Source organism: Taeniopygia guttata, chromosome 1, assembly GCF_048771995.1.
Source record: "Taeniopygia guttata chromosome 1, bTaeGut7.mat, whole genome shotgun sequence".
Classification (NCBI taxonomy): Eukaryota; Metazoa; Chordata; class Aves; order Passeriformes; family Estrildidae; genus Taeniopygia; species Taeniopygia guttata.
This window is the reverse complement of record NC_133024.1, coordinates 22004847-22019934: the sequence shown is the minus strand read 5'-3', so window position 1 is coordinate 22019934 and position 15088 is coordinate 22004847. Positions and strand designations below refer to the sequence as shown.

Sequence of the window (15088 nt, the reverse complement as noted above, 5' to 3'; positions counted from 1 at the left end):
GTCAGCGCCAGGCTCCGGGCCATGGCACACCCCCGCGGGGTGACTTGGTCTGGCCCGAGACTCTCCCCGCCGGCCCACCCGGATGGTGCCGCCCACGCTGGGGCTCGCCGCGCGCAGCGGGAAGATGGCGGCGCCCAGGGCGGCGTGGGACGGGCGGGACGTGCCCTGGAACCGGCTGGACGTGCCCTGGCCCGCCAACAGCGCTACGGTGCCACTGGCGGTCCAGCACCCCGCAGGTCCCGGCGCGGTGCCGAGGGGTTGGGGGGGTGTTTGAAGCCGTTCCCGAGTGTTTACGGTGGGTGGTTGGTCGGTGGGAGCCGGAGGAGTGGCCGGAGCGGCGGCGGGCGCCGAGGCGGTGCTCGGTGCCGGTGCCCGGCGTTGAGGGGGTGCCCGTGTCTCGCCCACAGTGAGGCTGCTGTCGGCGCTGCGGCGGCGGTGCGACATCGCCGGGAAGCGGCTGTCGGGGCCGGGCCCGGTCGCCGAGGGCCGCGTGCTGCGCGCCGTGCTCTACGTGTACCACAGCAGGCTGCTCCGGCACCGGCCCTACCTGGCCCTGCGGCAGGTGAGCACCAACCCCGCCTGGGCGGCAGGGACCCGGCAGCTGGCTACTCCCGGCCCCCAGAAAAAGCCTGTGGAGTAGCACTTGGTGCTCAGAGCATGGTCCCAAAAAAAAGTTTGGAAGCAGGTGCATTTTTGTTCTCTCACGGTTGAGCCCAGTGGGTTTCTTGGCCCTGTGCAGCAAGTGCAACTTCAGTTTTCCAGCCCTGGTCTCTGATACTCACGCTGAGACCCAAAATAGGTACAATTCTATACCTTTGCGTACATGAGTAATACAGGGATATAATTCTCAAATAATTGTAGTAATGGAAGGGAAGAATAATAATCCTGTCCTATTTATTAGATACTTTCTGTTTTAAGATGAAAAATGAAGACCTTGTCAGTTTTCCAGGAAAGGGGTTGTCAGCATCTTCAAAGAACTGTTTTGAATTGGAGCAGGAATGGTGCTTACCTTCTTGATTTGCTTATGTGTTTTCCTTCTTGACATCCAGTAGTAAAGGCCCTTGTATACAGCAGGGAAATCATGCAGCACCAATTAAACATGGCCTACTCCAGTCCTTCACTTAATTCTATATTTACAGTACAGTGATGAAGGAACGTTTTTCATCGTAGTGCAGATACACAAATGTCCCAGAACATGCCATCACACAAACCTGCAGCGTAGGCTGTTTAACTGATAAGGAGAAGGTGTCATTTAATGTAGTGACTGTTCTTAGACCAGGGCACAGAGTCTCTCAAAATACTAGTCAAAGGAGTTTGCTTTTCTGCTAGGTAGAGCAATGTTTGAAGCGCCTATGGAAAATGAATCTGGTGGGCTGCCTGGAAACTCTGGTAGAACTGATTCCCAAGTAAGTGTCATGATACCATATCTTGTACTATCCATTAACTCAAATCTGCAGAGCTAAAGGAAGAGGATACTAGATCATAACCAATTCTTCATCCTTGTCTCAACACAGGAAAAATGCATCCAAAGCCCACGCAGAGTGCTTGGTTCCCAGCCAGCCTATGCTAGAAACTGTGGCTCTGAAGGTATTGGGAGGCTGCAAGCTCATACTACGTCTGCTGGATTGTTGCTGTAAAGCTTTTCTGTATCCTTTCTTCACCACAAGAACATGATCTTAGAGTTCACCAGTAGCACCTCATGAAACCAAAACGAGGTTTTGTATAGGTCCTGTATTGCTGATGGACTCAACTGTGCAATTCATATGTGCAACTTGAAGTTCCTTTGATAGCCAAAGACCTTCTTTTCAAATTATTATGTAGGGACCTCAAGCTGTTTGGCTAGCAGCTGTTCTGACCTTGAGCAATCCAAAATTTGGATACTCATCTCCCAGATTATTCCAGGATATCGCCTTGTGAATTACCTCTAGTTGGTGTGTTCAGCAAGTCTCATTACGTGCTGTTTATTTTTTTAACCTTAACTGCTGTAATCTTCAGCTTGTCCGTTAAACACCTCTGCTCGAGGGAATTCATACTCCTGAATACTGTGGCTTCGGGGCTTCTGAGCCGGCTCTGGTTTGTGTGTTCAAAAGTCTGTCTTGTTTGTGTCTGTTTGATGTGCCTGTCAGGGAGAAGGGCTTGTAATTAGGCCTGGCTGCTAAGGGAGTTTTATTCAGTTGGGAGTAGGAGAAGGGAGGTCCCTCCATGCCTCTGGACTTGATTCTAGCACCTGCAGAGCTGTACAGGTGGAGAGAGACTTCTTACACGCTGTTATGGATGGCTTTGTCCTTAGATCTTAGCAAACTGTATGTAGCTTTAATGAAATCACAGTGTTAGTGTCAGCCTGCCACAAACACCAGGTACTCTGTGCAGTAAGGAGTAAGTCCTGCCTCACGGTGAAATGGAAAGGCTGGGTTAAACATGTTCTATTATACCACTGAGTTTTCTAGGGAAATTGGTGTTCTGGTCTCTCTCCGTCTGGGAGAATAACTGTTGTCTGTAGCTGAAGGAGTAACAACATTGTTAGAACAACTTTCAACTTTCTGTGGCACAAGAAATCTTCTAACTCCAGGAAACAAAAGAGCAGGCAATTGTATGGCGTCAGGGCTGAGTTGGTGCAGGGTGCTTTTGTGTGAAGACCTCATGGCACCTTGGATGTGACCCAAGAACCTGATGGGTCCCAAGTGTGGCATTCAGCAAAACTCTACGGAAGCGGAGGGGCTTCTTGATCAGGAATTTACAAGTCACTCCTGTATTCTGGTCTGGAACAGTTCCTTGAAGCTCAGACTTAAGGAAAGCAGGGTGATGGAGTGTAAAAAGGTAAATTTGTACTGAGGGGAAATAGGGAAAAGGACAGTTGAGTTGAAGGTAGTTGTTCAGTGAGCATCATGTTTTGCTGGAGGAGACTCCATTCCTTTTTGTCCTCTGTCTACAGGATTCAGTACAGGTGTGTATTGCAGACCCTCGTGTCCTTGTACAGTGCCTTGTCGACAATGCTTCATCTGGTATCTGAGATCCAACAGACCCCTTATATCAAGGGGTTTACCTTCCCTTCTGATATCAGCGACTTCCTTGGGATTAACATATCTTCTGAGGCAAAGAAGCAAAAGGCTAAAATGCTTACAACAAAAAAATCTACCAGCTGGATGAAGAAGTTCTTCCCAGCAATGCCAGAGGCGGTATCAAAGGTTGGGAAAAAGAGAAAATATGAGACCTGTACAAGTGCCATGAAAGACCGTAGCATCCTGTGCCCCATGGACGTTGGAGAGACAGTTGTGGTGCCCACAGCCAGGAGAGGTAAAGCCTTGTGCCAGTGTAATGGTTTCTGACATCTCAGAGACTGTCTACAACTTCTGTCCAACAGGGCCAAACACTCTTCTACCCATAGTGTGGTTCTAGTACAAACCTGTCTTTGGAAGAAGAGAATGCTGTATGTGCCCTTGGCTTTATAAAGCTGTGGATAATGTCAGTATCATGATTTTTGGGGGATGTTTCTTTCAAACAGGATGCAGCCTGGAGAGAAGCAGGTAATGAATGCAGTATGTAGGTCCTGAAAATAGTTATTTGTACTTTCCTGCTTTTGCATAGCTAAGAAGCTATGGGCACTATCTGCTGCCTATACAAGAGTAGGTAAGGCTGTAAGGTACAGGATGCAAGTATCCTGCACTTGCTGGTTCTGAACTGTGCCCAAATCTTCTTTTGCATGCAGGGCTATGGCCAGTGACTGCAGCCATCTAGGTGCATGTGTGAACCTTTTATCCATTAAGTTCTCCTTTGCAGCCATCTGTAAACCTCCACATGCTCTTTGTTCCTTGCCAGCTGCAATGCACGAGTGTAGTTCCCTTGAGTTTGCTTGGAAATGTTGAGTACAGGTGGGAGCCTGCTGAGAGCTCTGTGGCATCTCTGTGCAAAGAAATAAAACTATCAAAGTGTTGTAATGGGAACTCTCTTCTCTCTCTGTAGGGAAGCACCCAGGGTTTGATGTGAAGAGCTTGCTTAGGCCATCCAGACATCCAGCACAAGAGGTTTGTATGGTATTGTTAGGTTGGTGGTTTGTTTTTTTTTACACAGTAGGTTTTTTTATATTTTAAAGACTAATACTTAAAACATGATATCCCTAATTGAAAATGTCCCCTTTTCCTGCCTTATTTTTGCTTGTCTAACAACTCAGGTTAGTGTGGAAACTTTGCACAGAAAATCAATCACTACTTACTTCTGCTTAGGAATTTGGCCATTTGTTGGTTTGTCAAGTGAAATGACCAGAGACCAAGTCATTAGTAGACAGGAATACAAATTCTAAATATCTGCCTCTTCTTTTTGTATTCCACAAAACAAGACCGCACTTCCCTTTTCTACTTAGAAAATAAGGAATGTTCTCACAAAAATTCCTGTGTTCTGCTCCCTTCCAGAAAAAAGGATCAGACACATGATTTTTTTAAAACACTCATTCTGTTACTGTTTCTTTCAGGGTCTAAGCATTACATCAACACCTTTAAAGGCAAAGTCATCACCACTTTCGTCTGAGATAGCAAAATCACAGCATGCTGGATCTCTTGTACAGATGGTCCAAACAGCTGCATCATTTGGGGAACTGTCAGAGGCACTCAGAAAAGCTATTCTGTGGTGCAAAACCAACAAATTCAAATCAGGAGCTTATTTTCTGCGTAACAAGTTGTTGAAAAGCAACCGGCTACACCATGTGGAGGCTCAAGGATGCAGGTAGTTTTGTATGGGTGTGGGATTTCTGAGTCTAACACTTTGTATTTTAATATTATGTATTTTGCTGTAGTATAGTGAAACACAGTGGTCTAAGCCATTCTTTTAAAACTCAGGATCACTATTTCAGGTTACTGGGTGCTCTCACCATGGGCATTCTGTTTAGTTTAATTCACTTGTGATTTTAAAAGGATTTAAAAGGCTAACAAATGTGTGGTACTTAGGAGGGAGGATGAAAATGCAACTTAAATCATCTGCATGTTTTATGGTAACAAATGTACGAGGCAAGGATTGTCTTTATTCAAACTACCTTGGCTACTATTGTACAAGGTGCTGTTCTGTTTCTGTGGTATGATAAGGAAAATGATAGAAATGAGTAACTATGAAATCTCTCCAAATTCTGAATGCAGTAACACTTCAGTAGCTGATAAAGTTCTGTTTTGTATACTTTGCTCCCTTAAGCTTGAAGAAAAAGCTGCGCTGTGTCAAATCATCTGTCCGTAAATACCTCCTGTATGGGTCACAACACACGCAGTGGCCAAGGCAGCACCTCAGGGCACAGCTCTGCCGAAGGAGGATCAGATCATCTGCACTCTGGAAGACAGCTCCAAAGACTGGTGGGCAAAAGTCTCCTGAGCCTTTTGGGGTGTGTGAGAACAGTGCATCACTCATCCTCCCAGCTTACCAAGATGGGTCTCCAAGTCAGGAAGAACATTCCAGCATTGATACAGGACATGCCAGACTAAGCACAATGGGGACCCCAAAGCGGCTGCTGCTGGAAGAAGGCCCTGGCCCGGTGTGGAAAGAAGCTGCTGAGAACACAGATATTGATTCTATTTTTGCAGCAATAGGTGTCTGAATCTGGACTTGAAGGAGGAAAGGGGTCAAGTCATTCTAGTTTTTTGTTTAATTTTGTTTTTTTAAGTAGACCTCTCTCTGAACCCTAATGGTGTCTCAGTAACTCACATTGTGAATTCTGTTAAGAAAGTAACGATTTTGTTTTTGTAAACCAGCTTTTTTTAGTGGATGATTTATATATTTTTAAGGGTGTTCCAAATAACTGAATAGTCACCATCCTTTTACCTACCCTTGTCCAGGAACACTGACTTTGTTACCTTTACTCAGTGTCCCCTCTCTTCAAATGCTGCTGTCAAATCCACAGTGCAGATAATTCCCATTCATGGAAGAAAGGCTGCAGCTGATCACTCACTGCTGCTTTAGACAAAAGACTTGCCAACACCATTCCAAGCCTTACACCCTTCCTTCTGTGCTGCTTGTAGAGGCGACAGCCTTGATGTGCAGTATTATTGCTGTTACAGCATTGGTTAGACTTGTTCTGAAATCAGGAGTTAACTGAACCTACCTCCCCAAGCTGTTCCAGAAGTAGGGAAAAGCACAGCTGTGGCCTGTATTACCCACCTGGTATGAACTGATCAATGTACATTTAGTTATGAAACATGGGCACAAACATATGTTTTATTCAAAAAGCATGTACAGAGCAAAGAGCACAACTTCGATAGTAGTTTGAGTTTAAGGTCTTTATACAGATAACCAAGATACATTTTCAGGGTTTCCTATCACAGGAATACCCAGTGACAACTGAAACAATTTTAGAAAATCATGAACCATCAACCCTTGAGCCATCTGATCCAACACAGGCCTACCTGAAACAGACTCCTGCCACTGCAGGAACTTTTAGAGCTTTTTCTCATTTCATCAAATGGTATAAAAATACCTAAGTATACCACATACAATCATGTAACATTTCAGCTGCTTGAGTATTTCTCATAAAAGGCTGGGAGTGAGGGCAGACATCCCAGCAGTGACCTCCATCCTAAAAAACCCTTCCAAACAACACGCACGATCTTCATTCTTACTTGGCAGCAGGTGCCCAAATAATGCCCCAGTGCAGCTTGTGCACAGAATCAAGACCCATAGTTTGCTTCATCAAAAGCCTTTCTGGCTCGTTTCAGTTCTTCATTCATAGTTAGGAGGTCCTTAACTCTGGCAAACTTCCGGGGGTCCTTGCGTATTAGAAAGACGATGTCCTCAACCTGTACCCGACCCTGGCGCCCGATGGACATGGCCTTGTGTGTCTGTCAGAGCGGAAAAAAAAAAAGGCAGCAGCATTCCTTTGCCATGGTGCTTTTTTAAGGTCTCAATTCCACTTTATTCCCTGTCATTTTATAATAAAAGAGTAAGCAATTGCTGATTCTGGGCACCATCATCCTAGTCACAAGAGAACTTCCCAGTAAACCATGGACTTAGTCTAATGTCCCCAGCTGCCTGTCACTTACACCCCAAACAACCACTACAAATACATCACATAATGGTGTCAAAATTAAGGGCAGATTACACATAGGACACTCAGCCTGCAGAATGGCTGAAAATTAGGCACAATTTAGAAGCAGTATGAGGTAACTGTATCAGAGGCCAGTGCAGAACATTTTGGTAAGATAGGAAAGACCAACCTTTCAAAAGAAAGGGGTATGTTTGGATACTTGGAAACAGTATCTAGGTCTGGAGGAGAAATGGCCTCAGGCGCAAGAATGCATTCCTTTTGTAGGGCAGAGCTAAGTTCCTATCCATGTACAGGCACTGGGCAAACACAAAAAACTGAATTTCAAATCTGAGCTTATCTTCTGTCAGCTGTACATACAGTGAAAGCCAAAGTAAGGTGGGTACTTCCCCTCCTACATTATTAATCTAAATGCTGCTTAAAGCCTTCAGTGTTCTAAATCCACATGGAGCAAGATGCATAAATTTTACTTTAATCTTGGGAAAACAAAATTCAAGTTTATGTTTCTCATACTAATGCCATGAGTTTGGGGCCTGGGATGATGCAATATTTGAGTCAGAGGTATTAACCTTCAAAAAGGCAAAGTTCTGGTGAGGATGTTTTGACCGTGCCATCTAGAGTTGACTTACCATTTCAGTGATGAACTCTATTACCAGGTCCTCAAGAATGTCCACTGATTCTGTGTAAGGGTTCTGGTCGTCCCCAAATCCATACATCATGCACCTTACTGCACAAAGAAACACTCAGCGTGAGGCTTTCATCCATTCAGTGCTGCACGCATCTAGTTAGAGCTCACCAGCCTGCACACTCCTGCACCAGGACAGCACTCCCATCTGTCAGGCAGGACAAATCTTGAGGAAACATACAGGAAATAAACATAAGACAACAAAAGCCCTCCTGTAGGGACAGGAGCTGTACATACAGAAAATCATGTCTGAGGACAGGCTCTCTGAATTCTCATTTAGGCTGCAAAGCACTGCACAGTGACAGTGCAGCTAACTTTGGCCACAGATATGTCTAGAGGATGCACTAGCAGTATTTTTGAGGGGGGGGTCTACATGGCAGATTTCTGCAATTGCAGCCAAGGCATATTATGAAAGCCGCTGTTTTGCTAAGAAGTGAGTTTTGGGACCACATAGCTTTCAGCTCGGGGTTTCAGCTGAGTGGCCCGGCCCGACTTACGCTCTTTGGAGAACAGCCGCTTCCTCCTGCCCTGCCCGCCGTCCAGGCCCCCGCCGGCGTCCTCCGCGTCCTCTTCGAACTACAGGGGCACAGCGCAGGGGAGGCCGCGGTCAGCGCCCGTCCGGCCCCGGCCCTTCCCGCCGCCCCTCCTCCCGCGGCTGGCCGCGGATCCCCGGGAAGGGCAGCCCTCCGCCACTCACCGGCACGTCCTCCTCCTCATCCGCCATGGCCGCCCGGCGGCCCGGAACCGCTCCGGCGGCCCGGCCCCGCCCCGCGGCCCCGCCGGGCGGCGCTGCCGGGCCTGCCCGGGCGGGGGGCGGCTCCATGGGGCTGCGGGACGCGGCTGCCCCAACCTGGCCATGACACTCATAGGTGGGTGGCTAGATCAGGATAGCGGGGTTTGAAAGTGAGCTCGGGAGTGTTGCTAACCCCCCTGCTCCACAGAGGGTCAGCCACCACGTCAGGAAGGGTGGCTTTTCACAGTCGGTTTGTTCGGTTGGCAGGGGCTTCTCCTTCCCTTCAGCGAGGCACACTTGCCCATGTTCACAGAATCATAGAATGTAAAAGAGTTGGAATAATGGCCCTTAAAAATCATCTAATCCCAACCCCCCTGCCGTGGACACGGACACCTCCCACGAGACCAGCTTGCCCAAGATAAGCCCCCTCTTTCTGTTTGTCCCCATTCCCCCTTGTCCTATCACACAGTTCCTGATGGGCCCAGTCTGGCTTCTCTTTAGGCTCCCTTCACATACTGGAAGGCTGCTGTGAGGTTTCCACTTTCTGGACGGTGCCCAAAGGGCGCTTGTCTTTGTAGAGGAGCTGCTCCAGTCCTGTTGTATTTCATACAGTGGCTGCCAGCCCCTTTGCTCCAGCCCTGCCCTTGCGCACATCCACTGTTCCCCTCACTCTGGTGCCCTACGCACATTTGCTTTAATCTTGCAAGTAGGTGAATCTAGCAATGCACCTCCTCCAGATTACTCATAAAAATGCTAAAATGGACACATTCCAGAATGGATCCTTGCCGTGTTCCACTTGTAACTGCCATGCGACTGGAGTATGAGCCACCGGCTCCTATGCTCTGTGCTCGACTATTCAACCAGTTTTTACTGATCTATTAGTGCACCTGTCCAGACTGCAATGTTCTCATTTTGGACACTGTTGCAAAAATACTGCCTTTGTAGTGTCAGAGTTATGGCAACAGACAAAACCAGACCAGACCCAAGACATGGTAGAGGAAGAAAATGGACAAAGTACTGCTGAAGGACCAGGGAAGACGCACAAGATGAAATCCTTTTCCATGGAAGCTAATACTCAACATGATTTCTGTAAGTAACAGCTGTAGAAGAGGCAAAGCTTTACTAGGTAATGACAGGAGCTTTAAGTGAAGCTTATGCACTGCAAACAACTAAAGATATTTGAATTTAAAACTGAAATGAGCTCTACTGTATCAGCATACTGCCAAGCCCACCCACCATTCATTAATGAGGGGGAAAGAAAGGAAGATCTTTTGTGTCTCTGGCCTGAGAAAGTGCAGCTCCTCACTGCAACTCAGCCGGTTCCTTAAGAACCTGGCAAAAAAAACTCCAGTAGTGTGACAAGGCACCTGCATACCCAATGCTTGTTCCCACAAAGGCACTTACATAAATTTTACTGTTTAGGGGGAGGACTTGATTTTATTTATTGTTTTGTCACAGGGGCACTGTCACACTCAAGAATCAAACTGTAGTGCTCTCTCCTGCAAATGGCTGAGAGCAAAATGCAGGAGTATTTCCAGTATCTGAAGCACTTCTGAATAAAACCACAATGTGTCCAGAGGTAAAGTTAATTCCTCTGGAGACGATGGTACCTAATGTTCCATGCACACACATCCAGCTTGTTTATACAAATGGATTAACTGGACGTATTTAATGTATTTAAGTGGTTAGTAAAAGACTTCCTAGCACTGTAATGAAATGTAAGGGGTTTTGTTCTGAAGAGGGACTAAAACCAGAACTGTATATTTTTACATATTCAGGGCTCTTTTCAGAGGCTCTTCAGTCAAGGCTGAGGTCCTGAAAATTACAGCCTTGACAAGACCGATGTTTTTGGAAGATCCTGGTTTAAAGGATCTACAAAAAGGCCTTTCCTGAAGTGTTCACTTTCACCTGTTCCATCTGTATAGCTACTACTGCATTTCTAGGATCATGCATCCCATGGGCTGGTTTGCCCTGCAGAATTTTGGGATTAGAGATAAAATATTAACAGAATTACAGGTTTAATCGCAGAAGCTAGGGAGCAACATTTACTGCATTCCTCATATTCTCCTCTTACATGTATGCTGAAAACAGATCTTGTCTCATAACTAGTGTGTTACAAGAAATTGCATAGTGAAACTGCTATTTCTAGTCCTTTTGCACTATCAGAGCGGTTTAGAAAAGAACTTTCTTTTTTGAGGTTTAAACACTTAATACAAGTAACTGACAATTGCATAACCACATTTGACCTGACAAAGATTGAGTGCCAGGGTTTGACACAGGCACTTCATAGCTTCAGACTAAGTTCTCCTGTATGAGTGCTGCTATTTATGGCTGTCCTTTTGTCCAGTTCTGCCTTGTAACTGGACAGCTTCAGGTGCTCTTAGACAGCTGCTGTGGAACAGAGTTCCCCTAAAGCATACAGTGCTGTGCTTCAGCTACCAGAGTAGAGCCACTACAGATCACGGATGGTGTGCCTCAGATCTGGCAATTCATCCAAGTGGAGCTGCAGAAATTCATGCTTGATCTCAAAACAGAAGGTAAATGCAGCACTGACTCATGACAGTGTGCAGGACGGGGCTCCTCTAGATGTCAGTCTTTTATTCCACTCTGTTTCAAGCCAACACTCATGGAAAAGCAGATCCCATAAAAGATGTGTTCTTTTCTTCATCCTTGTGGAACAGGGACAATCCAATGTCTGCAAGCAAGGCATGCCATCCTGCTGCACCTACTGAACACAGGACACAGAGGAGTTACAAAAGTAAAATATACAAGATGTCAAACAGACTTTCAGAGACAATAGGTTGGCTATTTCCACAATGCATGGCCTTAGAGCAGGTAGGCTGCACAGGAGGTAGTTTTTGGTCCTTGCTATCCTAACCCTAACCCCAACTGAGAGAAGTAAACCTCTGTGTATCATTCAGTTCAACTAGGCAATACAGTTTGCTTAATGTTAGGGCTGTAGTTTTTCTTTCCAAGATTAAATGCCTCTTTATTAGTATTACTGGACTGTATCTAGTATCCTAAATACAGAAGAGGTAAGGCATGGAGTAGTAGATTTTTTAACATTTCAGTGTAGGGAGAGGAAATGCTGTATTAAAACTTCCATTCTCTATGGAGGTTACCTACTTTTTTTCTCCTTGGCACAATCAGGTAGGTTTTATGAAACAGGTTTATAGTAACCTGGATTAATTCATACGGCAAACTTCCTGAACTGATGAACTTAATAAAGAAAAAAATTATCTTTATAAATACTAATTTATTCCAAAATACCATATAGTAACTTGGGTTATTTACAACAAAAATCGAGACCTCTGTTTTTGGTACCTCTTGTTCCTGATGAGCCAAGCAGATCAGCAGATCTTTTCAGCTGGCCTCTACAGTGGGCAGGTTTCCAGTAACATGGGCTACAAAACACCTGAGCAAGTGAACCCCCGAAAACTCCACAGAGCTGTAGAAAAAGAATCATAGATGTTCAGTGCCACATACTGATGTGTCTTGGAGTAATGAAGGCAAACAGCCACTGGCTGTGCTCAGTTACATGTCCCACAGTACACCCTGGGAAAAGCCTGCACTTTGGCTATATAATCCAACAATTACAGCTCTTACTGTTACCAGAACTCCAAATAAAATGGGAAAGCCTGCTACCATGCTGCACAGGAACTGCTGCTCTGCTTTGAGAAAGGTCAAAGGAAGAAGCACCTGGAAACGAACTTCACTCACTTGCAGAGAAGGGGGAAAGAAGAGAAAAGACATTTCCCCATCAGCAGCCCACTTTCTATCCTTGGGGCACAGAGGTGCTGCTTCTAGAGCAGACAGACTTGTTTTAGGTATCTTGCCCTACTGAACTCATCACCAGAAAGGCAACAGCAGCAGTAGAGAGGAGCTTTACCTGACCAGGAACAGCTGAGGAAAGCATCCCTGAGTGCTCTCCTTTACAAACTCCTGGATCTCCAGTACGTTCTTTAACAATAATCCCCTGGAAGCTCGGTCAATTTTTGTTAACACCATCTGCATGGATCCAGACAGAGAAGATTCAAAGAAGAAAGTAAGATGATTTTGCTGTTAATCTGGAACATCTCTAAGAGTCCTAAACTGTCTTACAAAGCAGTCTGAAAGCTCTGAAAAGTCATATCTAGGGGAAAAAACAGTCTAACACAGTTCACCAAAATTACGGCCTGCATAAGGAGTGCACCTTTTCCAGCTGCTCAAGCTGAGCACTGAAAAAAAAAAAATTTTATAAATATATAAAAATATATTTCATGACATAAAACCTCCTCTTAGGTCCCATTTGTCTCCCTCAACACATTATAAACCTATTTTATTAACAATATAGGGTTACTGCTTAGGTAGGACAAGTTGCCTAAGCTCAGGTGGAGGGTACACACCTTTCTAGATTACCTGTACCTTATAACCAAACCAAGAATGAAGCATTACCTACCACATAAGGAATCCCAAACTCTTCCAGCATCTCTACTGCAATGTGATCTGTTTTCTGGAGTCCAACTACACCATCAACTAATAGGAAAGTTCTCTTCAAGCTGCCAGAAATACAAGCAATAGTAATTGTCACCATTATTTCATGCCTGCTCTGCTACTTCAACATTCATAAGCAAAAATAAGTAACATGGGATTTGGGGATAGGAAGAGCCAAGAAAAGCCATGCATGGAAACTGAGGGTCAGCATGGAGCAGCACCTCAATCTTTCCTGCTGTTTTGATCTGTATGAGCATAAATGAATGACACTGCAGAAGCTTCCAGGGAAATGATGTCAGAACCAGTGCATGGAAGCAGCTACCCCTCTGCATTTTCTCCCCTCATTAAATGACACTGTATAGGGGTATAGGGGTGTCCGTCTGGCTTGCCCTGTGCTGAGGTACAGGTAGGTCCCTTACTTGTGCCGTTCCTGCAGATAGGCCTCCACCATCTCAACAAAGTCCTGCGGGGAGCGATAGCCATATCCTGGCATATCCACCAGAGTAAAGTACTTCCCTACTTTGAAGAAATTCATCTTCTTGGTGTGGCCCTGAAGAGAGGATTTAGGCAAGATGAAGCACAGAGGTGGTTTCTAAAAAAGCTGCTTTAAGCAGTACACTAGGAGGTGCTCTGCAAAATATCTTTATACCAGATCCCTGCCCCCTGAGAATGCTTTAAACTGCCCGAGCTCCTACCCGTGCAGCAATCCTACATGGCTCTAATAATAAAATGAACTAAAAATACCTTAATGGGTCGCTGAGCTTGGTTCTTCCCAAAAGTCTCTACAGCACACCTGCTCAAGTTGTGCAGCTCTGTTGTCTGCCTGAAGAGCCAGGCTGGGCTCCTACTGCATGAGGATGGCCACCAGAGCTGGCACATTCCTTCTTTTCAGGCTACTCAAGAGCCTCTTCCCTCCCACCCTCCTCAGCCCTATCCTCTGGACTGGTACCAGCTCAAGACCCAAAGGGAGGGAAGTTAAAAACATCACTCACCGGAGTTTTTGACACTCTAACTTCCACTTCCGGAGCCAGTGAAAACAAGGCCCGGATTAAAGATGATTTCCCCACATTGCTTCGGCCGATGAAACACACCTGCAGGGGAAGAGGCAGAGAGGGCACATCTACACCTCTCGCTGCAGCCAGTCCCGGTCACTTCGCAGCCACGGACATGTCAGGCTACCGAGTTGCACAATGGGGAACAACAACAACTAAACGATTTGTTAAAAAACAGCAGTAAGTAACCCACATATTGCGCAGCGCTCTGACAGAGCTGCACAACCACTCCATCACCGCTTTACCCCCGCAGCGCAGCTCAGCCCAGGTCGGGGTGGCCCGGGCGGGGGGAAGGCGCTGCCCCGGCACGGCCTTGGCCGAGGGGCGCGGAGCAGCGCTCGCCTGACCTCGGGCAGGGCCGGCGGCGGGGCATGGTCCATGCGCACGGCGGAGCTCACGTAGTCGATGGGATGCCCGCGGTCGGACCTGAAGAGCGCCTCGGAGCGCTGCAGGGCGGCCAGCCCGGGCTGGAAGAGGTGGAACGGCGCCGTGTCGGTGCCGGGCGCCAGGTACCGCACCAGCTTCTGCAGCGGGAACACGATCGCGGCGCGGCGGCTCCGCTCCAGCCGCAGCACGTAGGACAGGGCGGCCAGCGGCGGCGTGGCCCGGCCCGCAGCACCCCCCGCCCGGACCAGGAGCATCCCAGCGGCTGCAGGCGGGACCCGGGCCGCCCCGGAAGGCGGGACCGCGGGGCGGGACCGCGGGGCGGGACCGCGGGGCGGGACCGCGGGGCGGGACCGCGGGGCGGGACCGCGGGGCGGGACCGCGGGGCGGGACCGCGGGGCGGGACCGCGGGGCGGGACCGCGGGGCGGGACCGCGGGGCGGGACCGCGGGGCGGGACCGCGGGGCGGGACCGCGGCCAGCTGAGGGCTGTCAGGGCCCGGTAGAGGGTGTGCGTTCGTGTTCCGCATTGACTCCCGAGAGCCGGCGGTGGTGCCCAGGCCCGGCTGTTTGTAGAATCACAGAATGTGCTGAGTTGGAAGGGACCCATAAGGATCATCAAGTCCAACTCCTGGCCCTGCACAGCACCATCCCCAAATCACACCATGTGCCTGAGAGTGTTGTCCAAACACTTCCTGAGCTCTGTCAGGCTTGGTGCTGTGACCACTTCCCTGGGGAACCTGTTCCAGTG

The 15088-nt window shown here is 47.5% G+C and overlaps 3 protein-coding genes across 5 annotated transcripts; 1 reads left to right on the top strand and 2 right to left on the bottom strand.

Moving 5' to 3' along the window:
• The first annotated feature begins 67 nt into the window (after nt 1-67).
• On the top strand, nt 68-5722 carry RMP64 (ribonuclease MRP subunit p64). Its single transcript, XM_012569962.5, has 9 exons — nt 68-236; nt 408-562; nt 1330-1406; nt 1515-1646; nt 1996-2073; nt 2933-3294; nt 3961-4022; nt 4466-4716; nt 5176-5722. Exons 1-9 carry the CDS (start codon nt 83-85, stop codon nt 5570-5572), a joined length of 1668 nt encoding a protein of 555 aa, XP_012425416.3. The 5' UTR covers nt 68-82; the 3' UTR covers nt 5573-5722.
• A 439-nt stretch (nt 5723-6161) lies between these two features.
• TAF13 (TATA-box binding protein associated factor 13) lies at nt 6162-8469 on the bottom strand. 2 transcript variants are annotated; one of them, NR_037143.1, is given in 4 exon segments: nt 6162-6809; nt 7642-7863; nt 8195-8273; nt 8395-8469. NR_037143.1 is itself a non-coding variant. In NM_001198577.1 (4 exon segments), coding segments are annotated over 4 exon segments (375 nt in total). In that variant the 5' UTR covers nt 8422-8469; the 3' UTR covers nt 6162-6638.
• Nucleotides 8470-9839: 1370 nt separating this feature from the next.
• Nucleotides 9840-14664, bottom strand: GTPBP8 (GTP binding protein 8). Of its 2 annotated transcripts, none has more exons than XM_012569992.5 (7): nt 14303-14664; nt 13896-13994; nt 13323-13453; nt 12869-12968; nt 12320-12438; nt 11755-11878; nt 9840-11155 (listed from the first exon to the last, which is right to left on the bottom strand). In XM_012569992.5, exons 1-6 carry the CDS (start codon nt 14594-14596, stop codon nt 11794-11796), a joined length of 828 nt encoding a protein of 275 aa, XP_012425446.2. In that variant the 5' UTR covers nt 14597-14664; the 3' UTR covers nt 9840-11155; nt 11755-11793. The 2 variants fall into 2 exon arrangements, with proteins under 2 accessions (XP_012425446.2, XP_002189538.2); XM_002189502.6 differs by having other exon boundaries at nt 9840-11158; nt 14303-14663.
• Between the last annotated feature and the right edge of the window lie 424 nt (nt 14665-15088).

Excerpts from the sequence above, each read along its gene's own strand:
- GTPBP8 (XM_012569992.5), bottom strand. The coding sequence starts at position 14,596 with ATGCTCCTGGTCCGGGCGGGGGGTGCTGCGGGCCGGGCCACGCCGCCG. Across the intron at positions 12,439-12,868 it reads AGTTTGGGATTCCTTATGTG|ATGGTGTTAACAAAAATTGA; the intron begins GTAGGTAATGCT and ends GGATCCATGCAG. Across the intron at positions 11,879-12,319 it reads CCTCAGCTGTTCCTGGTCAG|CTCTGTGGAGTTTTCGGGGG; the intron begins GTAAAGCTCCTC and ends CTTTTTCTACAG.
- RMP64 (XM_012569962.5), top strand. The coding sequence starts at position 83 with ATGGTGCCGCCCACGCTGGGGCTCGCCGCGCGCAGCGGGAAGATGGCG. Across the intron at positions 1,647-1,995 it reads TGTTGCTGTAAAGCTTTTCT|CTTGTCCGTTAAACACCTCT; the intron begins GTATCCTTTCTT and ends TGTAATCTTCAG. Across the intron at positions 3,295-3,960 it reads GGTGCCCACAGCCAGGAGAG|GGAAGCACCCAGGGTTTGAT; the intron begins GTAAAGCCTTGT and ends CTCTCTCTGTAG.